The sequence below is a fragment of the Pygocentrus nattereri genome, chromosome 29, assembly GCF_015220715.1.
Source record: "Pygocentrus nattereri isolate fPygNat1 chromosome 29, fPygNat1.pri, whole genome shotgun sequence".
Lineage (NCBI taxonomy): Eukaryota > Metazoa > Chordata > Actinopteri > Characiformes > Serrasalmidae > Pygocentrus > Pygocentrus nattereri.
The window spans coordinates 2,084,097-2,110,710 of NC_051239.1; the positions used below are offsets into that span (position 1 = coordinate 2,084,097).

Genomic DNA, 26,614 nt, shown 5'->3' on the forward strand with positions numbered 1-26,614 from the left:
ATTTTGTATGAGATTAAGTAATGGTCTGAGACGGCTGTGCTCTGGGGGAGAATGGCTAAGTTATCTATGTCCACACCAAAGGTCAGTATTAAGTCTAGAGTGTGGTTGAGGTGGTGTGTGGGCCCTTTTATAATTTGGGTGAATCCCATGGAGTCTATGATAGATATGAATGCCTTACTTAGTGTGTCGTGAGGGTTGTCGATGTGGATATTAAAATCTCAGACAATTAATATTTTATTTGAAAACGTTATTAGGCTTGATACGTTATTAGGCTTGACTAAACACTGCAGTGTTTTTCTGATTCCTGATCTGGAATAAAGCCCTCTGTTTACTGCTCTAATAAACCCGATTCACCCATCAGCTCATTGCCAGGCCCTGCATGAGCTTATAATGAAGGTGCTGGAGCAGAAAAATATTAAAACATGCAGAACAGGGGGCTCGCAGATGGAGAGACGAGCAGAGCCTAAAACCATCCTCCAGCATAAAGAACTGATACTGCAGTGAAATACTGACTGCAGCAGAGGGAAAAGTAAACAAGCAACAAACCACGCAGAGTAAACACTCCTGGAGTGCCGAGTTCCCCAATAAGACCACAGAACTTCTCAGTACATCCAGCATCTATCAGCACAGGAACTACGAGGCTGAAATTGGCCTCTTATTTCAGTTTTCCGTTCCACCTTAAACAGAGCAGCAGTTTAGCCCCACCCATTCAGCTACAGCAGTTTAGCCCCACCCATTCAGCTACAGCAACTTAACTCCACCCATTCAGCTACAGCGGTTTAGCCCCACCCATTCAGCTACAGCGGTTTAGCCCCACCCATTCAGCTACAGCAGTTTAGCTCCACCCATTCAACCTACAGCCGTTTCTGTGAGGAGCTTTTAGAGGTGGACATCTGGTTCCTATCACCACCACTGTGAGCAGTTCTGAGTCGGTAAGAACAGAACGTTTCACACCAAACAGCTCTGAATGCCTGTTTTTACATATTAACTACTTAAGATCATGTTCACATTAAGACCGTTCTAACTAATGTTAGCTGAGTGACATTAAACAAAAAAGAAAGAATGAAGAGCTATAATGCAAACGAGTAAAAGTAGATGACTTAGTCACTGGTACACCGTCTCAAAGGTAAAACTGCAGTTATTTAACACACACAAACCCATCTACACTGTTCTTAAGCACACAGGACTGAGTAAATGTGTGTATTGTATGTGTGTGTGTGTGTGTGTGTGTGTGTGTGTGTGGGCTGAAACATTAAACCAAGCAAGCAAGCAAGCAAAATTTATTTATATAGCGCTTTTTACAACAGGTGTTGTCACAAAGCAGCTTTACAGAACAATCAGCATTACAGAGAGAAGAGAAAAGAAGAAAGAAAATCCGGGTCCGAGCCCCCATGAGCGTCGCCAGCGGCAACGGTGGCAAGGAAAAACTCCCTAAGGAAGAAACCTTGAAAGGAACCAAGACTCAGAAGGGGAACCCATCCTCCTCTGGTCGACACCGGACAGCAAACATTATTAGTATGAAGTTTTATAGTAAAGTGGGAAAAGAAAGATCTGAGGGTGAGGACTGCACAGCGCTGTACAGCAAGAAGCTCAGTGGTGGTCAAACCGGTCCAGAAGGCTGGAGAGCAGCGGCACCAATCAAGGCAGTAGAGGCAGCAGCATCAGACGCACAGGATGGGCAGCTGATCAGCTCGGCAGAGAAAGGAGAAGAAAAAACAGAGTTAGTACTGTAAAGAGTGGCTGACCACAGATTACAGTAAAACAGAGCAGCAGAGACTCCAGCAGGTCTAGACCTGACAGGGAAGACTAGTCACCAAATGCTTGACTGTACAAATAAGTTTTTAGCCTAGACTTAAAGACTGAGGCTGAGTCTGAGTCCCGAACATTGGTAGGAAGATTATTCCAGAGCTGGGGGGCTTTGTATGAGAAGCTCTCCCCCCTGATGTAGCTTTATTTATTCTAGGTACCAGTAGTGAGCAGCACCTTGTGATCTAAGTAGGCGTGATGGTTCATAGTAGGAGAGAAGGTCACTCAGGTACTGAGGGGCGAGTCCGTTTAGAGCTTTATAAGTCAGTAATAGAATTTTATAATCAATGCGAAATTTAACTGGTAACCAGTGCAGGGCTGATAAAACTGGACTAATATGGTCAAACTTCCTAGTTCTTGTGAGACTCTGGCTGCAGCGTTCTGGACCAGCTGAAGCTTGTTAAGGCTTTTGCTGGGACGTCCAGACAGCAGGGCATTACAATAATCTAGCCTTGAAGTGATAAATGCATGAACTAGCTTTTCTGCATCCTGTAGAGATAATGAATTTCTTAATTTAGAGATATTGCGGAGATGCAGGAAGGCTGTTCTAGTGATATTAGATATATGTGTGTCGAAGGAGAGATCAGCGTCTATCACGACACCAAGATTTTTAACAGATGAGCTTGATGAAACTGAGAGATTGTTAAGGTTTAGTGTTGAGTTAGACAGTCTGTGTCTGGCTAATTTTGGACCAAGAAGCAGGACCTCTGTTTTATCTGAGTTAAGTAACAGAAAATTATTTGACATCCAATCTTTTATGTCTTTTATTCAGTCCTCAATCTTGCCAAGTTTAATTTTATCATCCGGTTTACTTGATATGTATAACTGGGTGTCATCTGCATAACAGTGGAAATTTGTGCCGTGTTTACTGATAATGGTGCCTAGTGGTAGCATATATATTGTAAATAATATAGGTCCTAAAACAGAACCTTGTGGAACACCATAAATTACTTTTGCACGAACAGATGATTCACCCTTTACATTAATGAACTGATAGCGATCAGTGAGGTAGGACCTGAACCAGGAAAGAGCTGTTCCTGTTACCCCTACAAGGTTTTCTAGTCTATCTAGTAGGATAGCGTGGTCTATTGTGTCGAATGCTGCACTAAGGTCAAGGAGGACTAACAACGACACATTTCCTTGGTCCGTGAATAATAGAAGATCGTTTATAATTTTTACTAATGCTGTTTCTGTACTATGATGTGGCCTAAAACCAGACTGAAATTTTTCATGTAGATTATTCCTGTGCAAATAAGGGCTTAATTGTTTTGCTACCAGGATCTTAGATATGAAGGGGAGATTTGAGATGGGTCTATAATTTGATAGTTCACAGGGATCAAGGTTAGTTTTCTTAATCAGCGTCTAATTACTGCAAGTTTAAAAGTTTTTGGGATATATCCGAGGCTAAGAGAGGAGTTTATTATTGACAGAATAGGCTTAGTTATTTCTGGTAAGATTTCCTTGAGTAGACCTGTAGGGATCGGGTCCAGAATACAGGTCGATGGTTTTGCAACCATCCCCTGATGTTATTCTGTGTTGATAGGGCTGCGTGCCTGAAGGCCCTGCAGACACTCAGGCTCTGAGTCTGTGGTCAGCGCTGTGTGTATGAGAGCAAACAACATGTAAAACAGCTCAAACTCCTCAGCTCTGTTTCCTCATTGCACATTTCCTCTGAGGTTAGCCTGTGCAGCAGTGTTTAGCCTGTGCAGCAGTGTTTAGCCTGTGCAGCAGTGTTTACCTGTGCAGCAGTGTTAATCCTGTGCAGCAGTGTTTCGCCTGTGCAGCAGTGTTAAGCCTGTACAGCAGTGTTTAGCCTGTGCAGCAGTGTTTACCTGTGCAGCAGTGTTAATCCTGTGCAGCAGTGTTTACCTGTGCAGCAGTGTTAAGCCTGTACAGCAGTGTTTAGCCTGTGCAGCAGTGTTAAGCCTGTGCAGCAGTGTTTAGCCTGTGCAGCAGTGTTTAGGCAGGCCAGCAGTGTTTAGGCTGTGCAGCAGTGTTTAGGCTGTCCAGCAGTGTTTAGGCTGTCCAGCAGTGTTTAGCATGCACAGTAGTGTTTAGGCTGTACAGCAGTGTTTAGGCTGTGCAGCAGTGTTTATCCTGTACAGCAGTGTTTAGGCTGTGCAGCAGTGTTTATCCTGTACAGCAGTGTTTAGGCTGTGCAGCAGTGTTTATCCTGTACAGCAGTGTTTAGGCTGTACAGCAGTGTTTATCCTGCACAGCAGTGTATAGGCTGTACAGCAGTGTTTAGGCTGTACAGCAGTGTTTATCCTGTACAGCAGTGTTTAGGCTGTGCAGCAGTGTTTATCCTGTACAGCAGTGTTTAGGCTGTACAGCAGTGTTTATCCTGCACAGCAGTGTATAGGCTGTACAGCAGTGTTTATCCTGCACAGCAGTGTTTAGGCTGTGCAGCAGTGTATAGGCTGTACAGCAGTGTTTAGCCTGTGCAGCAGTGTTTAGGCTGTGCAGCAGTGTTTAGGCTGTACAGCAGTGTTTAGGCTGTACAGCAGTGTTTATCCTGCACAGCAGTGTTTAGGCTGCGCAGCAGTGTTTAGCCTGTGCAGCAGTGTTTATGCTGTACAGCAGTGTTTAGCCTGTGCAGCAGTGTTTAGGCTGTGCAGCAGTGTTTAGCCTGTGCAGCAGTGTTTAGCCTGTACAGCAGTGTCTATCCTGTACAGCAGTGTTTAGCCTGTGCAGCAGTGTTTAGGCTGTACAGCAGTGTTTATCCTGCACAGCAATGTTTAGGCTGTGCAGCAGTGTTTATCCTGTACAGCAGTGTTTAGCCTGTGCAGCAGTGTTTAGGCTGTGCAGCAGTGTTTATCCTGTCTGGCATTGTTTAGCCTGCACAGTAGTGTTTAGGCTGTCCAGCAGTGTTTAGGCTGTCCAACAGTGTTTAGGCTGTGCAGCAGTGTTTAGGCTGTGCAGCAGTGTTTATCCTGTCTGGCATTGTTTAGCCTGCACAGCAGTGTTTAGGCTGTCCAGCAGTGTTTAGGCTGTGCAGCAGTGTTTAGGCTGTCCAGCAGTGTTTATTCTGTACAGCAGCGTTCAGCCTGTGCAGCAGTGTTTAGGCTGTGCAGCAGTGTTTAAGCTGTGCAGCAGTGTTTATCCTGTCTGGCATTGTTTAGCCTCACAGTAGTGTTTAGGCTGTACAGCAGTGTTTATTCTGTACAGCAGCGTTCAGCCTATGCAGCAGTGTTTAGGCTGTCCAGCAGTGTTTAGGCTGTGCAGCAGTGTTTAGGCTGTCCAGCAGTGTTTAGGCTGTGCAGCAGTGTTTAGGCTGTCCAGCAGTGTTTATCCTTTACAGCAGTGTTTATCCTGCACAGCAGTGTTTATCCTGTACAGTAGTGTTGAGGCTGTACAGCAGTGTTTAGGCTGTACAGCAGTGTTTATCCTGTACAGCAGTGTTTAGGCTGTGCAGCAGTGTTTATCCTGTACAGCAGTGTTTATCCTGTACTGCAGTATTTAGGCTGTACAGCAGTGTTTATCCTGTACAGCAGTGTTTATCCTGCACAGCAGTGTTTAGGCTGTACAGCAGTGTTTAGGCTGTCCAGCAGTGTTTATCCTGTACTGCAGTGTTTAGGCTGTACAGCAGTGTTTAGGCTGCACAGCAGTGTTTAGGCTGTCCAGCAGTGTTTATCCTGTACAGCAGTGTTTAGGCTGCACAGCAGTGTGTAAGCTGTACAGTAGTGTTTAGCCTGTGCAGCAGTGTTTATCCTGTGCAGCAGTGTTTAGGCTGTACAGCAGTGTTTAGGCTGTACAGCAGTGTTTATCCTGTACAGCAGTGTTTAGGCTGTCCAGCAGTGTTTAGGCTGCACAGCAGTGTTTAGGCTGTCCAGCAGTGTTTATCCTGTACAGCAGTGTTTAGGCTGCACAGCAGTGTGTAAGCTGTACAGTAGTGTTTAGCCTGTGCAGCAGTGTTTATCCTGTACAGCAGTGTTTAGGCTGCACAGCAGTGTGTAAGCTGTACAGCAGTGTTTATCCTGTACAGCAGTGTTTAGGCTGCACAGCAGTGTGTAAGCTGTACAGTAGTGTTTAGCCTGTGCAGCAGTGTTTAGGCTGTCCAGCAGTGTTTATCCTGTACAGCAGTGTTTAGGCTGCACAGCAGTGTGTAAGCTGTACAGTAGTGTTTAGCCTGTGCAGCAGTGTTTATCCTGTGCAGCAGTGTTTAGGCTGTACAGCAGTGTTTAGGCTGTACAGCAGTGTTTATCCTGTACAGCAGTGTTTAGGCTGTGCAGCAGTGTTTAGGCTGTGCAGCAGTGTTTATCCTGTGCAGCAGTGTTTATCCTGTGCAGCAGTGTTTAGGCTGTGCAGCAGTGTTTATCCTGTGCAGCAGTGGCGCAAAAAGGGGGTATGCAGCGTATGCGGCGCATATGGGCGCTGCACTAGAGCGGCGCCAAAACGATGCCGGAAAATTATTTCTAGTCTGCATTTTCTGTAAGAGCTGTTTGTTCAAGTCTGATAACACACATCAAAAAACAGCACAGCACTAATCAGGCGCCCATCCACTTCTCAAAGTGGTTGAAAGACAGCAGGTTGGTCAGTTTATACGCTTTATTCGCCTACGTCACCTTTGTTTACCAAAACGAGACTGTAGGGTACGAAAGTAGCGCTGGACCACTGGGCTCTAGCAAAGCTGCCTCACTGCTGCGTTCCCAAACGCACTTATTCAGAAATAAAGGAATCTAATAACCAAACCTTCCATAGTTTCCCCAAAGATCCCGAACTTCACCGGGAATAGATTCACACCATCAGAAGAGGTCGCCTGTTCAGTTTAAGATGTATGTTACTGTGCTAGCTAAGGCTAGCCATGTTAATATTACCCAGCCAGCCAGATGAATGATAGCAGTGAGGCAGCGAGCTAACACTAAAGCTAAACTTGGTTCTCCAGCTACGACCTGATTAACCCTGAACTGGTTATTTTCTCGGTTTAACTTCAAAACGAGTGACATTAGTCGAGCCACAGCTCTTTATAGTACCCTGTTTAGCTAGCTAACCTAGCCAGTCAACATGCTAGCTAATATGCTAACCGTGGCAGCCTGGTCTAAAGCTCAGCTCGCTGGTGGCACTAAATCAGCTTAAACTCAGCCTGTAACTGTTTTAGTTGAGTTTTCCTTTACATTTTTATTTATTTTGTCCTTTTATTTATTTAATTTTCTGTTTTACCTTTTTATCTATTTTATTCCATACTTTTCGCCTTGTACCTTTTTATTTCATTTATTTCTTCCTTTTATTCTGTTTTCTTTTTTACTGTTTATTTTATTTCCATAATTTACTTTTTTATATAAACTTGGTGTTTTAACCCTCTTTCTTTGTGCTTATATTTTATTATTCTAATTATTAATTAGATTAATTTTTTCAGTCACTTTAAGTTAAGGGGCGGGGTTTGTGGGGGGGCGCCGATAATATGTTTGCATCCACCTCAGAAAGTATGTAGTTGCACCCCTGCTGTGCAGCAGTGTTTATCCTGTACAGTAGTGTTTAACCTGTCCAGCAGTGTATAGCCACACACACACACACACACACACACACACACACACACACACACACACACACACACAATTCACTTGCGTTTATGTTAATTTATTCTAACAGCCCAAATTCAATAAAATAAGAAAAGTAGAAAGAAAAAAGAAAGGACAAAGGATAGAAGGACAGAAAGAAAACGGAAAGGAAGAAAGACATTGAAAAGACAGAAGAACAGAATGGAGGATGAAAAAGAAATGAAGAGGAAGAAGAAAGGAGAAAAAGTACACATAATAAAATATAAAGAAAGAAAGAAAGGAAGAAACAAAGGAGGGATTAAAAAGTATAAATAAATAAATAAATAAATACACAAAATCACATATTTATGGAAACATATTCATTATTTTCATGTTTCATCCAAAATATTCACGTTTACCGTCACCGGTCCGTTATTACTGTGGGCGTGGCCTTGCGCATCAACAGGCGTGACCTGAGTCCACAAGTGGGCGTGGCTTGTTTGCCGGATCCGCCGCTGTGTCTTCTCCCTCTGGAGTTCCAGGCCAGCGCGCGAGAGCTGCAGTCATGGCCCGGCGGAGGGAGCGGGTGTGCGCGTGCATGAGCCTCCTCATCCTCATCGTCGTCTTCATCATCATCATCGTCGCGTGCTCGTCGCGGCTCGTGGGCCAGGACTGCGAGGGGGGCTCGTTTAAGAAAGCTGCGGTGGCCGCGGACTCTGAGACGTGCTCGCAGGTCGGACGGTGAGTGAAAGAAAAGTCTCGGGAAGTTTGTTGTTCGAGGTCTGACGTGCGACCGGACTTCATCTCAAAGCGCCGAGCAGACCAGCGGCGTTCCGGCGTGTTCGCTTAACTCTGCTCGGCAAGTTGGAGCGCGGTGTTTAGTCGAACTCCCCGTTCCACCTTAAATGGTGCAGCAGTTACGCTCAGCCGCCCGAGACGCCAGAGTGAAACTGCAGCACCATTTAAGGTGGAACGGGGAGTTCGGCCGCGTGCTGTGTTCCTGAGCACTGTTCATCGTGACACGGCGAGAAAACCTGAAAGTGCAAGTAACCCGCAGCAGAGTGTTATCTAAAGTCTGTCTTTGTTGCTTTTACTGCAGGAACATCTCGTGATAACGTGATGCTAAAGCACAGTGACGTTTATCAGTCATCTGTTCCTGAAACTGGGTGTAAATAAATGCCCCAAAACCTACACACACCTGCGCACATTGACCAGTGAGCTCCACATTCGCCTTAAAAACGTCAACAAATGCCCATTTAGGCCCTGAAGCTGATGTTCTAACGGCCTTCCTGCGTTCATCACAGCCCACTTTGGGTTGTTGTTGTTGATGGAGCCACTATGTAGGTCTGTTATAATCCAGGCAGGCCAGGCCAGGTAACAGGTCAGGCACAGGAGATGATGAAGAGGTGAAACAGCAGGCCGCAGTTAAATCAACTCAAGTGTCTGCGTTGTAATTGGCTTGACACCAATCTCCAATCTCCCAGCACCACCTCGCCCCGGAGAGCGAAGCGCAGTTGGAGCGGGATATCAGCCCATCTCGGAGAGGAACGCCAGCCTGCTGCTATTTTGTCACTTCCAGAGAAGCAGGGAGATCAATGGACCAGCTAATGAGATCAGCCTGTGGTTGATATAGGCGCTTCCCAGTTATTTACGGAGCGTCCAGCTAATAGGTGTTAGTGGACATGCAATGAGGGCCCGTATCCTTCGGTTTTCACCTACTTTTTGCAGTTTTTGTCCAAACCCAGCCTGGATTCGCTTAAGATGACCATTCTCAATCCTTTACCTCTGAATTTGTGTTACCGTGCCTTTAAAATGTAAATAGGCTCAGTTCTGATTGGTTTGGTGCCTCGTTCAGAAAGCAGTGCTTATAAGCTGAGGGCTAATGGGCGAGACTGATAGTTGGACATATGCAAATGTGCTGGTTTCTGTGACATGACGGAAGCAGAGAATTCTGAGCAGGAAGCTTAGTGACCGTATATGGAGAGTGTGGTGCTTTTGGAGCTTTTCCCGTGTTTACATACAGCGCCAAGCTCTTACATTCAAAAAAATCCGCTTTCCCGTCAGACAGGCTCTTTACAGTGTTTACAGTGTTTACTGCTGTGTAAGTTTCATGGCTTCCCTCATCACAGCCTGCTTCTTCTGTCTTGTGCTCCTCAGAGACGTCCTGCAGGAGGGCGGCACGGCGGTAGATGGCGCAGTTGCGGCCCTCATATGCACGTCAGTAATAAACCCACAGAGCATGGGCATCGGTGGAGGAGTCATATTCACCGTGATGGAGACGAACGGTGGGTTTCTCAGTATTTCAGGGTCATGATGTTATTTTACAAGAAATATTCAGTAAATGTTATTTAAAGAAAGAATGAAAGAAAGGAAGGAAGAAAGAACGGAAGAAAGAATTTTGACTCACCTTTTGGTGGAGTGGTCCGCAGAGCCCTAACATGAAAAGCAAGCAGTAAAAAAGCTTGTTTAAAATGATTTGTTTTTGTGATGTCACAAAACCCAACTCACTGGGTCACTCCTGACTCAAGATTTTCAACAGAAAGTCTGAATTTGATTGTGAATAAAATATAAAAGTTACATGCGGTCAAATTTCAAATGGGCTGAGCGATTCAGGGAAAACATGCCATTCGATTTTTTTTGGACTAATATTGCAGCTGCATTTTAAAATTTGCGATTATTTTCTAGAAATTAAGTTTCAGACCTTTTTTTTTTTACTAAGAAGACCAGAATATCCACTTTTTTTTGGCTTGAATAGTGAATGTAGTGCACCAGACTGCCAGCAAGTTACGGTTGTGATGTCACAACACACAGAGGTTTGGTTGCCTCTGATTGGTCCAGCTTATCTGTTAGCTGGACCAATCAGAGGCAGTCTCATAGCTTGGTCCAGTCAATCTGTCTGTCTGTCTGTCTGTCTGTCTGTCTGTCTGTCTGTCTATATCAGTCTATCTATTTTTCCATCCATCCATCCATTTGACTTGAGGTCAAGTCATGGTTGTGATGTCACAACACACAGAGGTTTGGTTGCCTCTGATTGGTCCAGCTTATCTACACACAGTTCACAGGCTCTGTGTTATTACGTAATTTACCTGACTTAAAACCAGTGCTTTGGTACTGTGGCTATAACTAATAGAAAAACAATGAATATGAAATAACTAATATAGAAAAACCGCAGTGCTTGCGATTTGGATAAAAACCGATTCGTCTTTCAGTCCTATTTCAGACCATGGTTTGGTGCCATCTTCTCTCAGCCCCCTGAGGAAAGTGATCCAGAGCTGATCATCCCACATCAGTACCTGACCACACACAATCAAATCCTCACAGCAATGTTCCAGCATCTATAAGCCTTCCCAGAACAGTAGAGGCTGTTAGCGGTGTAAAGGGGTCAAACTCACCATAAACACCCTTCATTTCAGAAGAAGCACTGGAGCCCACAGATGTTTGTGTAGATGTGTAGCTGTCTCTCTCTCAGACTCACCTGTCTCCCTGACTTTATCACATCTTTATCAGTCTATCTATCTGTCCATCTATCTGTCTATCTGTCCATCTGTCTGTCTATAGCTGTCTCTCTCAGACTCACCTGTCTCCCTGACTTTATCACATCTTTATCTGTCTATCTGTCTGTCTATAGCCATCCCTCTCTCTGACTCACCTGTCTCCCTGACTTTATCACATCTTTATCTGTCTGTCTATCTGTCCATCTGTCTGTCTGTAGCCGTCTCTCTCTCAGACTCACCTGTCTCCCTGACTTTATCACATCTTTATCAGTCTATCTATCTGTCCATCTGTCTGTCTATAGCTGTCTCTCTCTCAGACTCACCTGTCTCCCTGACTTTATCACATCTTTATCTGTCTATCTATCTGTCCATCTGTCTGTCTATAGCCGTCTCTCTCTCAGACTCACCTGTCTCCCTGACTTTATCACATCTTTATCTGTCTATCTATCTGTCCATCTGTCTGTCTATAGCCGTCTCTCTCTCAGACTCACCTGTCTCCCTGACTTTATCACATCTTTATCAGTCTGTCTATCTGTCCATCTGTCTGTCTATAGCTGTCTCTCTCAGACTCACCTGTCTCCCTGACTTTATCACATCTTTATCTGTCTATCTGTCTGTCTATAGCCATCCCTCTCTCTGACTCACCTGTCTCCCTGACTTTATCACATCTTTATCTGTCTGTCTATCTGTCCATCTGTCTGTCTGTAGCCGTCTCTCTCTCAGACTCACCTGTCTCCCTGACTTTATCACATCTTTATCAGTCTATCTATCTGTCCATCTGTCTGTCTATAGCCGTCTCTCTCTCAGACTCACCTGTCTCCCTGACTTTATCACATCTTTCCAGGTAAAGTGAAGATCATCAATGCCAGAGAGACGGCTCCCAAGCTGGTCAAAGCGAACCTGCTCTCCGAGTGCTCCACTAACGTCCAGCAGGTCTCAGGTAGGGCAAGTCGCCACCGTGGGAAATGGGCCACACTACCCCGACTACATCAGAGGAATCTGGTCCCCACCGCTGATAGTGAGACGACCGTGACCCGTTACCTTGTTACTGACCTTGTTCCTGAGCTACAGGGCAGTGGTTGAGATCTTCCCTCTGAAATGAGCCCCTCTAATAAAAGAGCATCACTTCATTAACAGCTACTAGCGCCGCTCTGTGGGCGACACTGCCCGTCTGCAGGGACAGCAGAGGAGGGGAAACACCATTTAAGGTGGAACGGGAAAGTTATCTAGCCAAGACAGATAGATAAACAGACAGAAAGATATAGACAGACTTTCTTCATAACAAGCATAAAAATTGTTAGTCTGTCTGTCTGTCTCTGTCCATCTGTCTGTCTGTCTCTGTCCATCTATCTGTCTGTATGTCTATTTTTCTGTCTGTCTCTGTCCATCTGTCTTATCTGTCCATCTATCTGTATGTCTATTTCTCTGTCTGTCTGTCTGTCCATCTGTCTGTCTATCTGTCCATCTGTCTATCTATCTGTCCATCTATCTATCTTTCTGTCTATCTGTCCATCTTTCCATCTATCCATCTATCTGTCTGTCTGTCTGTCCATCTTTCCATCTAACTGTCCATCTGTCTGTCTGTCACTGTCTGTCTATCTGTCTGTCACTATGTCTATCTGTCTATCTATATCTGTCTGTCTATCCATCCACATCAACAGGGACAACCAAGTTGATAAAGGAAGGGCTTGTTTGGGACTTGTCCTCTCTAGAGACTGTCATACACACAGATCCCAGTACACATTCTTTCCCACATACTTTCAGTCTCCGCTGGTTTAGAGAGCACTGGAACGTTCCCTCAGTGCTCTGTCTGTGTTTCTGTCTAGTTCAGGTGGCGCTGGGAGCGTCAGACCCTGACGACTGGGCTGAGAAACACAAGCGACACGATAGCTCTGCTGCATTTACAGCACTGATAACAGGAGCACGACTTAAAGGGCCACTTACACTAAACCACAGACTTCTTTATTCATCAGAACAGAATTGAATCTGCCGTCTATGTTTAGTGTTTACCTGTTAATCCTGATCACATAATTACAGTAATGACAGACATGCTTTCTCTCTCTCTCTGTAGGTAGTCAGTGGATCGGCGTTCCCGGTGAAATCCGTGGTTATGAGCGTGTTCACAGGCTGTACGGTCGTCTGCCCTGGTCCCGTCTGTTCCAGCCCACCATCCGTCTGGCCAGAGAGGGGTTCAAAATGCCAAACATGCTCTCGCGCGTCATCTCGTACTTCAGCCAGACCCCTCTACTGAAGTAGGTGCCGATTTAAAATAACAGTGTTTATAATGTTAAACACTGAAACTAAACCTGATAGAAAATAAACTAAAGCTGTTACTTTTCGGAAAATAAAAACAAAACAAACCCTCAAAACCAACTGAAACTAAAGCTGAAAACTATAAATCACCCTGCATATGACGTTGGGATGGCAGTGAATTTATGAACACCTTGAATGTATGAACATCTTTTATTTTTGGGGTCAGTTAGATCGCAGCGATTTAAACCTCCAGGAAATATGAAAGTTCTGCTGGGAATCTCCTCACCCAGAAAAGGATGGCATGCCCACTCCAGGTGAGGGGAGAGGAGCTGCCCCAGGTGGAGGAGTTTAAGTATCTTGGGGTCTTGTTGACAAGTGATGGGAAGAGGGATGGTGGGATCGGCCGCAGTAGTAGTGAAGAGGAGCTGAGCCATAAGGCAAAGCTCTCTCTGTTTACTGGTTGGTCAACATCCCCACCCTCACCTGTGGTCATGAGCTGTGGGTGATGACCGAAAGAACGAGGTCATGGGTACATGCGGCGGAAGTGAGGGCGGGCTACACTCTCCTGACAGGGTGACGAGCTCGGTCATCCGGGAGGAGCTCGGAGTAGAGCCACTTGTCCACCCTGAGAGGAGCCAGTTGAAGTGGTTTGGGTGTCTGATCAGGACATCCCCTGAACACCACCTGGTGGGGGTTTAACAGGCATGGCCTGCTGGGACGAGACTCCGGGGTTGTCCTAGGACCTGTTGGAGGGATTACATCTCGGGGTCCCTGGGAATAAGCTGGAGGAAGTTGTGGGGAACAGGGTTGTCTGGGATTCTCTGTTACTATGACCCTACCTGACCCTCCACCCCCCATGTGGTGCGGTTCTGTTGGGGTGCTAAAGCAGAGGGAAGTTTTGTTTAAGATTATACAGTTGCAAGTTCGTGTTAATGTTCACCCAGTTCGCCATTAAATTAGGAAAAGTCGCTAAACATGAAGGAAAATGAGAGCTGAGTCGTGAAAACTGAATGGGGTCAGTTTGACCCCAAAGATGATAAAAGGGTTAAAAATGTTGTTTATTTTTCCTGTAGAGAAAACTGGCGTAAAGGTTTATCTGGGTACGTCACCAAAAGCAAACTCATGGACAGTCTCAGTCGGTCTGTTACACAGAATAAGTGCAGCTGTGTCTCTTCCTCAGGCAGCTGTTCGTGGACGCAGAGGGGAAGATGCTGAAGGAAGGAGACATTGTGAAGTTTGAGAAATTAGCAGACACCCTGGAGAAGATAGCAGAGCGTGGAGCCAATGAGTTCTACACAGGAGAAACAGCCAGAGACCTGATCAGTGACATAGAGGAAGCAGGTAATAAAGCATGATGCATCTCTGCATGACTTGTTTGCATACAGCCTACATGTGTCAATACAAAAGGGGACCTTTTGTGTTGAGTTTGCTGTGCCATCACAGTTTTGCTGTGTGTAATGTGGCGTATGGAAGTGTGTCTTACTTAATGAGTATGTTGTGTGTTTAAGGTGGAACTGTCACCATGGAGGACTTGAGATCGTTTGAAGTGTTTGAGTCTGAAGCCTGGAAGGTGCCTCTGGGCAATTACATTATGTACTTCCCCCCTCCACCTGCAGGAGGTGCAGCACTCAGCTTTATACTCAACGTCATGCAAGGTGAAGCAAATTTGTTGTTACAGTTTAAGGCTAACTCAGTCAACTTCAGCTCAGCCATTCATAAAATAGTTTTGCAACTTGGTCATTAGCAAGCCGCAACTTCTCAACTTGGCCATTTACAACTTTACAACTCTGCCTTTCCCAAGTCGCTAATTCAAACTTCAAGCTTGGTCTTTCCCAAGTCGCAACTTCAAGCTTGGCCTTTCCCGAGTCGCGACTTCAAGCTTGGCCTTTCCCGAGTCGCGACTTCAAGCTTGGCCTTTCCCGAGTCGCGACTTCAAGCTTGGCCTTTCCCGAGTCGCGACTTCAAGCTTGGCCTTTCCCGAGTCGCGACTTCAAGCTTGGCCTTTCCCGAGTCGCGACTTCAAGCTTGGCCTTTCCCGAGTCGCGACTTCAAGCTTGGCCTTTCCCGAGTCGCGACTTCAAGCTTGGCCTTTCCCGAGTCGCGACTTCAAGCTTGGCCTTTCCCGAGTCGCAACTTCAAGCTTGGCCTTTCCCGAGTCGCGACTTCAAGCTTGGCCTTTCCCGAGTCGCGACTTCAAGCTTGGCCTTTCCCGAGTCGCGACTTCAAGCTTCAAGCTCATTCACAACTCTTAACTTGGTTATTCACTAGTTGCAACTTTGCAGCTCATTTATTTACAACTCTCAACTTTGCAACAAAATCAGTGACAAGACACAACTGAACTCCACAAGTCATTCACAGCTTGCAACTTCACAGCCCGGTCATTTGCACCTTTACAACTTTACAACTCTGTCATTTGCGGGTTGGAACTTTGCAGCTCAGTCATTCATAACGTGCAACTTCACAACTCGATCATTCACAACTCGACCACTCACAATAGCAACTTCATAACTCAGTTATTCACAGGTTGCAACTTTGCATCTGCGTCATTCGCAACATGCAGCTTCACAGTTTGGTCATTCACAACTCTTAACTTTGCAATATGGTCATCCATAAGTTGCAACTTCTAAACTCTGTCAAACACAACCTGACTATTAGTGTTAATGCTGGTATTTTTGCAGATGTTTCCTGAGTGTTTCAGTTGCTTTTGCAATGTTCAGTCACGGATATAGAGTTAGTACTGATTTCTCTCTTATCTTCAGTGTGACACTCTTTGTCTTTTCATCCTGAAGCATCTCTGTAGTTCTGATGTTCTGTGTGCTCTCCAGGCTACATCCTAAAGCCAGCGTCTGTGCAGAAGAAAGAAGATCGTGAGCTGACCTACCAGCGCTACGTGGAGGCCTGTAAGTTCGCTAACGGGCTGAAGAGGTTCATGAGAGACCCCAGGTTCGGCTCTGACGCGGTAGGTCCTGCTGGACGAGCTGCCTGACCTGATTTGTTTACGGGAAAAACAACATGCTAATGCGTTTATATTTAAAACATGGAAAGGAGTCATGAAATTTATTTGACCTTGAGCCAAACTCACAACCTGGCAGCCCACAAAGAGACACTTCACATCATTTAACAAACTCACTCCATCGTTCAGAGTGGATCAGTTAAATTAGTGTAGCTTACTCATGAAGATCCACAAAAATAGGGCTTTGAATGTATTATTATTAATATTATTAATATTATTATTATTATTGTTGTTATTGTTGTTGTTGTTGTTGTTGTTGTTGTTAGATTTTAAATGTATAAATTCTTTGCGCATTAATGAAAAATATCATGTTATCAAGATTACAGCCAAAGATGAAAAGCAGTGCAGTTCTATCATTGTGTTTACACCAATCAGGCGTAACGTTCTGACCACCTCCTTGTTTCTACGCTCACTGTCCACTTTATCAGCTCCACTGACCGTATAGCTGCTCTCTGTAGTTCTACAGTTACAGACTGTAGTCCATCTGTTTCTCTGATACTCTGTTACCCTGTTCTTCAGTGGTCAGGACCCCCATGGACCCTCACAGAGCAGGTACTGTTTGGGTGGTGGATCACTCTCAACACTGCAGCAACACTGACATAGTGGTGTTGTGTTAGTGTGTGTTGTGCTGGTCTGAGTGGATCAGACACAGCAGTGCTGCTGGAATTTTTAAGTATATATATACCAAATCTAATCTTTCTATATTCAGCTCAGAAATCCAGTTCAAACCCTTCCTGAATCTGTAGAGCCGCCCAGAACGGAGAAACTTCAGTACAGATACACAAAAAAATACTTAAGTACAGAAACCAATTACATTTACTCAGATACTCAGTTACTGTCCACCACTGGTCAAGGCTAATATACAAAGGCATTCAAACTGCTGCACTTCAACAGAACCAGCTTAAAACCTCACATCACGCGTGTGAGAATAGACTTGTTACAGAACTGCATCACATTTCTTGAAGATATCGGCCCCAAACTGATTCCCACTAACACTAATGGTGGTGTGTTATGGCCGGTAATGATGTCATTATGGTGCAGCCTGATGCTCTCAAACCATCTGCCTGTGGTTTCTGGGCGAGTCAGAACCAGCATTAATGCTCTGAGTGAAGCACCTGGCATGAATGTGTGATGAAGACGGCTCTTCAGCTCCATCCTCTCCTCCAGCAGGGTCAGGCCCAGTGGAGAGAAAGTGGTAAAAAGAGCTGCTAATCATATGAATTATTTTAGACTCCCTGAAATAAACAGAGCAACTGTGGAAAGTGCAGATTCTAAGCTTTCCACCATATTAGTGTTTGTTAGTAGAAGAAAAGGTATTTCGTTATGATTCCAGTTGGAGGAGAAATGGTGGCTGTGTGAAGAAAGAAAAAGCCCTTTTAAATTTTTTTTCACATTTTGCCATTTTTTTTTTTTAGATTTTTAGATTTTTTGATGAAGCAGTTACACGACTGGCCAAGGCAATAATGACAAGTCAATACTTATGAAATTTTTCACACAATTAAAAATGATATAATAACCATACCTTGATGTTATGTAACAGTGGTGTAACCGTAGAAACGAGGAAAGTGTGTAAAGATGAAGAGATGTGCGGAGCAACCACCACGGAAACGACTAGATCATAACTCGGAATTTCTGAATCGTGATTTAATGTCAACAAACCACAATAAACGAAACGAAGCGGTTCTTTCTCAGGGGTGCTCAAACTTTTACAACAATTTTACAGAAATATTAACAGAGCTAGCTCACACTCATAACACAACACTCTAATAATTCATATTTGCTGTATTTAAAATCACATTTGGTTGAGTGTGTTTTGTACGGAGCCCCACAGGTGACGACCCGTATAAATAACAATAACGCGTGGCCATGACTTAGTAAAGCATGGGAACGAGATCCTAATGTGTGGCCACGACTTCGTAAAGTGTGGGAACGAGATCCTAATGTGTGGCCACAACTTAGTAAGCCATGGGAACGAGATCACGGCGTACTAAGTCGTGGCCACACATTAGGATCTCGTTCCCACACCATACTAACTTGTGGCCACGCATTAGGATCTTGTTCCCACGCATTAATAAGTCGTGGCCACACATTATTTTTATTTATACAAGAAGCCATCATCAGGGCTCCGTAGTTCTGTGAAGATTTTTTTGCAGTAAAAAATATTACTGCAGTACCACCACAGCCCACTGGGGGGGGTTCAGCTCACAGGGTTAGAACCGCTGCTGTACAGGTTTAAATCACACGTGTTGGTCGAGGAGCTGAATGATTGTTTCCAGGGTGTCGTATAAAAGCACTGAAAGGTTTGACTGATGTGTCTCAGGCTTGGTCCTGATTTGACTACAGCACTAGATTCTGAGTCATGCTGGTTTATGGTTGTAACCACTATGTGCTTTAAAAACAAGCGTCTTTTACGTTTCAGGCTCTTTCGTGAAGTTTAATGATGGTTTTTGTTTTGTTTGCACATTTTTGTTGCATCAGTTATATTTAATTATTACATTCTTTTAGAAATGGGTTCAGGTAGTGTTCTTTAACAGAGCATCTGTCACAGTTGGATGAAAGCCTAGTGGCTAATAAACACTGAAAACAATGTATCTTACTAATTAATTCGCAATTAAATGAGCTGAATAAACGTCCTTTATCACAGTGGTTTGCACAGTTACTCAGTGATGTGTTTGTTGGATCGAGCCCCTTTACTCAGTGTCATATTACAAAAAGCGCTTGAGGGTTTTGTCATTAAACTGCATTATTATCATTATTATTATTATTAATATTATTATTATCGTTATTATTATGTGTGTTGAACAGGAGGCGTTCAATATGACTCAGAAAGAGTTTGCTGACCACATTAGAAAGAAGATCACAGACGACAGAACCCACGACGCTCAGTACTACAACGTCACCCCAGGAGTGGACACTCCGGGCACCACGCATGTGTCCGTGCTGGACGAGCACGGCATGGCTGTGTCCGTCACCAGCACCATCAACCACATGTGAGCAGATCTCCTCTCGTGAGCTAGACGAGGGCCTGGCTTTGGTTTTAGACGTTGGGGAGAATGTTAGACAGGTGTCTAAAAAGGGGTGTAGCGTAACCATGGAAATGTAGCGTAGCTATGAAAAGGGGTGTAGCGTAACCATGGAAATGTAGCGTAGCTATGAAAAGGGGGGTAGCGTGACCATGGAAATGTAGCGTAGCTATGAAAAGGGGGGTAGCGTAACCATGGAAATGTAGCGTAGCTATGAAAAGGGGGGTAGCGTGACCATGGAAATGTAGCGTAGCTATGAAAAGGGGTGTAGCGTAACCATGGAAATGTAGCGTAGCTATGTAAAGGGGGGTAGCGTGACCATGGAAATGTAGCGTGGCTATGAAAAGGGGGGTAGCGTAACCATGGAAATGTAGCGTAGCTATGAATAGGGGGGTAGCGTGACCATGGAAATGTAGCGTAGCTATGTAAAGGGGGGTAGCGTGACCATGGAAATGTAGCGTAGCTATGAAAAGGGGGGTAGCGTGACCATGGAAATGTAGCGTAGCTATGAAAAGGGGGGTAGCGTGACCATGGAAATGTAGCGTAGCTATGAAAAGGGGGGTAGCGTGACCATGGAAATGTAGCGCAGCTATGTAAAGGGGTGTAGCGTAACCATGGAAATGTAGCTATGTAAAGGGGAGTAGCGTGACCATGGAAATGTAGCGCAGCTATGTAAAGGGGTGTAGCGTAACCATGGAAATGTAGCTATGTAAAGGGGAGTAGCGTGACCATGGAAATGTAGCGCAGCTATGTAAAGGGGTGTAGCGTAACCATGGAAATGTAGCGTAGCTATGTAAAGGGGTGTAGCGTAACCATGGAAATGTAGCGTAGCTATGAAAAGGGGGGTAGCGTAACCATGGAAATGTAGCGTAGCTATGAATAGGGGGGTAGCGTGACCATGGAAATGTAGCGTAGCTATGAATAGGGGGGTAGCGTGACCATGGAAATGTAGCGTAGCTATGAAAAGGGGTGAAGCGTAACCATGGAAATGTAGCGCAGCTATGTAAAGGGGTGTAGCGTAACCATGGAAATGTAGCGCAGCTATGTAAAGGGGTGTAGCGTAACCATGGAAATGTAGCTATGTAAAGGGGAGTAGCGTGACCATGGAAATGTAGCGCAGCTATGTAAAGGGGTGTAGCGTAACCATGGAAATGTAGCGTAGCTATGTAAAGGGGTGTAGCGTAACCATGGAAATGTAGCGTAGCTATGAAAAGGGGGGTAGCGTAACCATGGAAATGTAGCGTAGCTATGAAAAGTGGGGTAGCGTGACCATGGAAATGTAGCGTAGCTATGAAAAGGGGTGTAGCGTAACCATGGAAATGTAGCGTAGCTATGAAAAGGGGTGTAGCGTAACCATGGAAATGTAGCGCAGCTATGTAAAGGGGTGTAGCGTAACCATGGAAATGTAGCTATGTAAAGGGGAGTAGCGTGACCATGGAAATGTAGCGCAGCTATGTAAAGGGGTGTAGCGTGACCATGGAAATGTAGCGCAGCTATGTAAAGGGGTGTAGCGTGACCATGGAAATGTAGCGTAGCTATGAAAAGGGGTGTAGCGTAACCATGGAAATGTAGCGTAGCTATGAAAAGGGGGGTAGCGTGACCATGGAAATGTAGCATAGCTATGTAAAGGGGTGTAGCGTAGCTATGAAAAGGGGTGTAGCGTAACCATGGAAATGTAGCGTAGCTATGAAAAGGGGTGTAGCGTAACCATGGAAATGTAGCGCAGCTATGTAAAGGGGTGTAGCGGAACCATGGAAATGTAGCTATGTAAAGGGGAGTAGCGTGACCATGGATATGTAGCGCAGCTATGTAAAGGGGTGTAGCGTGACCATGGAAATGTAGCGTAGCTATGTAAAGGGGTGTAGCGTAACCATGGAAATGTAGCGTAGCTATGTAAAGGGGTGTAGCGTAACCATGGAAATGTAGCGCAGCTATGTAAAGGGGTGTAGCGTAACCATGGAAATGTAGCGCAGCTATGTAAAGGGGTGTAGCGTAACCATGGAAATGTAGCGTAGATATGTAAAGGGGTGTAGCGTAACCATGGAAATGTAGCGTAGCTATGTAAAGGGGTGTAGCGTAACCATGGAAATGTAGCGCAGCTATGTAAAGGGGTGTAGCGTAACCATGGAAATGTAGCGTAGCTATGTAAAGGGGTGTAGCGTAACCATGGAAATGTAGCGTAGCTATGTAAAGGGGTGTAGCGTAACCATGGAAATGTAGCGTAGCTATGAAAAGGGGTGTAGCGTAACCATGGAAATGTAGCGCAGCTATGTAAAGGGGTGTAGCGTAACCATGGAAATGTAGCGCAGCTATGTAAAGGGGTGTAGCGTAACCATGGAAATGTAGCGCAGCTATGTAAAGGGGTGTAGCGTAACCATGGAAATGTAGCGCAGCTATGTAAAGGGGTGTAGCGTAACCATGGAAATGTAACATTTAAAAATGTAAACGTGGAAATGGGTGCAGACCACAGTCCAGGCATCAGGGGTGTAGCTGTACTTCAGGTGGTCTTTCTGGATGAGCTGGACAGCGTGAGGAGATTTATCAGTAGCTGACTGTGAAAGTGGAGGGAGACAGAAACGGGACTTTAGATGGAGGTGAATCAGTTTCGTTCTTCTGCATGAGAGATCAGTGCTTTTACTCCCTCTCCTCGCAGATTCGGGTCCAAAGTTTACTCCCCCAGAACAGGCATCATCCTCAACAACGAGCTCTCAGACTTCTGTGGGAAAACCAACCACATTCACCCAGGTGAGCAGACCTACCTGTGTCCACAGACCTCTTTAGCAGCGTTCACCGGAAGCGCTGAAGGAATGGGCGCTGTCTTCAGAAACGTGTCTGTTTCTGGTTCGGCTGCGTTGGCTTTGTCGCATCACCGCTGAGGAGGTTATTAAATGAACCTGTTTTATGCTACGTAGGTAAAAATATTTGAGCACAAACTCACTGTGTAGTTATTTTTGCGCCCCTTGTGTGTCTGCTGTCCGTCCGTTAGACGCGTAACAGCATTTTAAACATCTTCAATCTGAGAGGAAGGAAAGAATTAAACAGCTGTTCATTGTTAGGAGTGATTTAAAGGGCCCTTACGGAAAAAACAATATTACTGAACAACGTTGTTTTAAAGGAGTTTGAAATAAAACGTAAAATGTTTTTACAAAATCAGTCCATGTTTGGAAACTAAGCTGCAAAAACAGCCCATTTTGAAGTCGCTGTATCTGTGATGTCATAACCACAACCAGCTAATTTGCATAGATCCATCTACTGTATTAAGTCTAGAGCACTTTAGTGACTGAAGTTAAAGAGCGTTTCTCTTTGAATGCTTTTTGAATAAGCCACAATACAGGGCAGCCAATCAGAACTGAGCTCTTTTACATATATCAGTCTTAAAGGAACAGTAACAAGCAGCAAACAAGGGAGCAAGTGGGCATGTGAGACTGAATTGGGACCATTTTTGGTACATAAACACAAACGAATGTTAGAATTTTAGGGGGCAAATAAAAGTAGAAGAATGTAGGATATGGGCTCTTTAAAGGGTTATTTTTAGGCTTTACTGTAAATGAATGACACTTGTGTATAAGCAGTGAAACCCCACTCCAGTTTTTTGTACTAAATCCTATAATATTTGAAGGTTCTGACTGCAGAGCTGCAAATTTACACCCGCAGCTTCAGGCCAGTGGAGCTCACGCGCAGTAGGACCGTGCGGCTGTGCGTGTGAACAGAGTCCTTCTAGGAAAGTCGATCCTTCACATTTCAGCCAGACGGTCTCCTCATTCATAGCCTCTCTGATGTAAACAGCGACTGTCTGCGCTGGTTGTGTGTGTCGTCATGTACATTACCATTCAGGAAGGGAGACAGACGCCAGTATACAAATCGACCATTAATAACCATTTAATCCATTAACAGAACACAATACAAAACCATCAGAAACCAAAAGAAACGCTTAATGGTTTCTTAGGGTTTTTTTCTCAGCAGGGAAACGTTCAAAGACTAAACTGCTCCAACACACCTGATTACACACACACACACACACACACACACACTTTCTAAGCCGCTTCTCCCTCAGGGTCGCCGGGGGGTGCTGGATCCTGATTACTCTGGTCTGCTAATTGCCAGGTTAAGTGTGTGTGTTTGAGCAGGGAGACCTCCAGTCTGTCCAGCTGTGCACCCCTGGCCTAAGCTTCACATTATACTCAGTGTAAGCCTGCTTAAGGTAAAGTTTTGTTCCTGTACAAGTTAAGTTCACATTTCCAGGCTGAAGTGGCACAAATCTGATCTGTTACCCTGACGTGACTCAGAGCTGGTGTTTTCAGGGCTGTGTGGACACAAATCTGATCTTTTCAAATCCGATCTGAGCCACTTTTATATGTGGTCCTAGATCGGATACGTATCCGATTCATGGCCATGCGACCTTAATGTTACACTCAGATCGGAATTTATGGGCTTTTTTCCCACTGCGTCTGCGCCATCATTCAGCGTTACCATGGCAACAGACGTTAAAGCCTGTAAACGGTGGAAAAGCAGCTTGTCTCGCCTTTTCCTCCTCCGTCTGGCTCTAATAACGAAGCTGAGAGCTGATCAGAGTTAATGATCTTCTCAGCGAAGCTCGTTCTGCTCGTTAGTTTGTGCTGATGATGCAGTGATTTCAGTCACGTGACGTCACTGAGTAGGAGGAGCTCATGAGGGTCAGTTCAGGAGCCGGTTCATCACATTAATGACAGATTTGAGTCACTTACTTAAATGAGTGTGAACCATCATTTATGATAAGCTGGAATGGAAAGGGCGGCTCTGCAGATTAAGGAACTGATTTCTGAGCTGGATCATCATAAAGATACAGACACGGATATAGAGACAGAGAATCTGGTGGTCTGGTGAGTTTGTGGAGCCCGGAGAGATTAACCAAACCAAAGTGTCCACTAAAGAGCTCTGTAACGCTGGTTGTATGTGTGTTTAGGTGAGCAGCCTCCATCCTCCATGGCTCCGGTCATTCTTCATTCCAAAACTGAGGAAAATACCATTATTATCGGAGGTTCGGGGGGGAGCATGATCACCACCGCGATGGCCATGGTGAGTTTGGACCAGAACTGGGGGCTGTTTAAAGGGTTAACTTTAATTTCAGTAACACAGTGAAGCTCAGTGATCAAACCATATGGAGCTGGATTAGATTAGTGATCAGTGACACAATCTGTGATTTTAATCCAGTATGAATCTGCAGTGAGTAGTTTTACAGTCTGACTGTAATAATTGTGGAGTGATTTTAATCCAGTATGAATCTGCAGTGTGTGTAGTTTTACAGTCTGACTGTAATAATTGTGGAGCGATTTTAATCCAGTATGAATCTGCAGTGTGTAGTTTTACAGTCTGACTGTAATAATTGTGGAGTGATTTTAATCCAGTATGAATCTGCAGTGTGTAGTTTTACAGTCTGACTGTAATAATTGTGGAGTGATTTTAATCCGGTATGAATCTGCAGTGTGTAGTTTTACAGTCTGACTGTAATAATATGGAGTGATTTTAATCCAGTATGAATCTGCAGTGTGTAGTTTTACAGTCTGACTGTAATAATTGTGGAGTGATTTTAATCCAGTATGAATCTGCAGTGTGTGTAGTTTTACAGTCTGACTGTAATAATTGTGGAGAGATTTTAATCCAGTATGAATCTGCAGCGTGTGCAGTTTTACAGTCTGACTAATAATTGTGGAGTGATTTTAATCCAGTATGAATCTGGAGCGTGTGTAGTTTTACAGTCTGACTGTAATAATTGTGGAGTGATTTTAATCCAGTATGAATCTGCAGTGTGTGTAGTTTTACAGTCTGACTGTAATAATTGTGGAGTGATTTTAATCCAGTATGAATCTGCAGTGTGTGTAGTTTTACAGTCTGACTGTAATCATTGTGGAGTGATTATAATCCAGTATGAATCTGCAGTGTGTAGTTTTACAGTCTGAGTGTAATAATTGTGGAGTGATTTTAATCCAGTATGAATCTGCAGTGTGTGTAGTTTTACAGTCTGACTGTAATAATTGTGGAGTGATTTTAATCCAGTATGAATCTGCAGTGTGTGTAGTTTTACAGTCTGACTGTAATAATTGTGGAGAGATTTTAATCCAGTATGAATCTGCAGCGTGTGTAGTTTTACAGTCTGACTGTAATAATTGTGGAGTGATTTTAATCCAGTATGAATCTGGAGCGTGTAGTTTTACAGTCTGACTGTAATCATTGTGGAGTGATTATAATCCAGTATGAATCTGCAGTGTGTAGTTTTACGGTCTGACTGTAATAATTGTGGAGTGATTTTAATCCAGTATGAATCTGCAGTGTGTGTAGTTTTACGGTCTGACTGTAATAATTGTGGAGTGATTTTAATCCAGTATGAATCTGCAGTGTGTAGTTTTACAGTCTGACTGTAATAATTGTGGAGTGATTTTAATCCAGTATGAATCTGCAGTGAGTAGTTTTACAGTCTGACTGTAATAATTGTGGAGTGATTTTAATCCAGTATGAATCTGCAGTGTGTAGTTTTACAGTCTGACTGTAATAATTGTGGAGTGATTTTAATCCAGTATGAATCTGCAGTGTGTAGTTTTACAGTCTGATTGTAATAATTGTGGAGTGATTTTAATCCAGTATGAATCTGCAGTGTGTAGTTTTACAGTCTGACTGTAATAATTGTGGAGTGATTTTAATCCAATATGAATCTGCAGTGTGTAGTTTTACAGTCTGACTGTAATAATTGTGGAGTGATTTTAATCCAGTATGAATCTGCAGTGTGTGTAGTTTTACAGTCTGACTGTAATAATTGTGGAGTGATTTTAATCCAGTATGAATCTGCAGTGTGTGTAGTTTTACAGTCTGACTGTAATAATTGTGGAGTGATTTTAATCCAGTATGAATCTGCAGTGTGTAGTTTTACGGTCTGACTGTAATAATTGTGGAGTGATTTTAATCCAGTATGAATCTGCAGTGTGTGTAGTTTTACAGTCTGACTGTAATAATTGTGGAGTGATTTTAATCCAGTATGAATCTGCAGTGTGTAGTTTTACAGTCTGACTGTAATAATTGTGGAGTGATTTTAATCCAGTATGAATCTGCAGTGTGTAGTTTTACAGTCTGACTGTAATAATTGTGGAGTGATTTTAATCCAGTATGAATCTGCAGTGTGTAGTTTTACAGTCTGACTGTAATAATTGTGGAGTGATTTTAATCCAGTATGAATCTGCAGTGTGTAGTTTTACAGTCTGACTGTAATAATTGTGGAGTGATTTTAATCCAGTATGAATCTGCAGTGTGTAGTTTTACAGTCTGACTGTAATAATTGTGGAGTGATTTTAATCCAGTATGAATCTGCAGTGTGTGTAGTTTTACAGTCTGACTGTAATAATTGTGGAGCGATTTTAATCCAGTATGAATCTGCAGTGTGTAGTTTTACAGTCTGACTGTAATAATTGTGGAGTGATTTTAATCCAGTATGAATCTGCAGTGTGTAGTTTTACAGTCTGACTGTAATAATTGTGGAGTGATTTTAATCCGGTATGAATCTGCAGTGTGTAGTTTTACAGT

General features: G+C 44.1%; 1 protein-coding gene across 1 annotated transcript in view; it reads left to right on the top strand.

Annotated features, from left to right (window-relative positions):
- Positions 1-7,716: 7,716 nt before the first annotated feature.
- LOC108416167 (glutathione hydrolase 5 proenzyme-like) overlaps positions 7,717-26,614 on the top strand; it is a 30,102-nt gene continuing 11,204 nt past the window's right edge. Inside the window, exons 1-10 of the mRNA XM_037536186.1 lie at positions 7,717-8,024; positions 9,441-9,568; positions 11,622-11,717; positions 12,849-13,029; positions 14,211-14,371; positions 14,539-14,685; positions 15,856-15,989; positions 18,849-19,033; positions 21,720-21,811; positions 24,009-24,121. Of these exons, the coding sequence (XP_037392083.1) occupies positions 7,849-8,024; positions 9,441-9,568; positions 11,622-11,717; positions 12,849-13,029; positions 14,211-14,371; positions 14,539-14,685; positions 15,856-15,989; positions 18,849-19,033; positions 21,720-21,811; positions 24,009-24,121 (1,413 nt within the window). The 5' untranslated portion in view covers positions 7,717-7,848. The remainder of the gene's footprint in view (positions 8,025-9,440; positions 9,569-11,621; positions 11,718-12,848; positions 13,030-14,210; positions 14,372-14,538; positions 14,686-15,855; positions 15,990-18,848; positions 19,034-21,719; positions 21,812-24,008; positions 24,122-26,614) is intronic.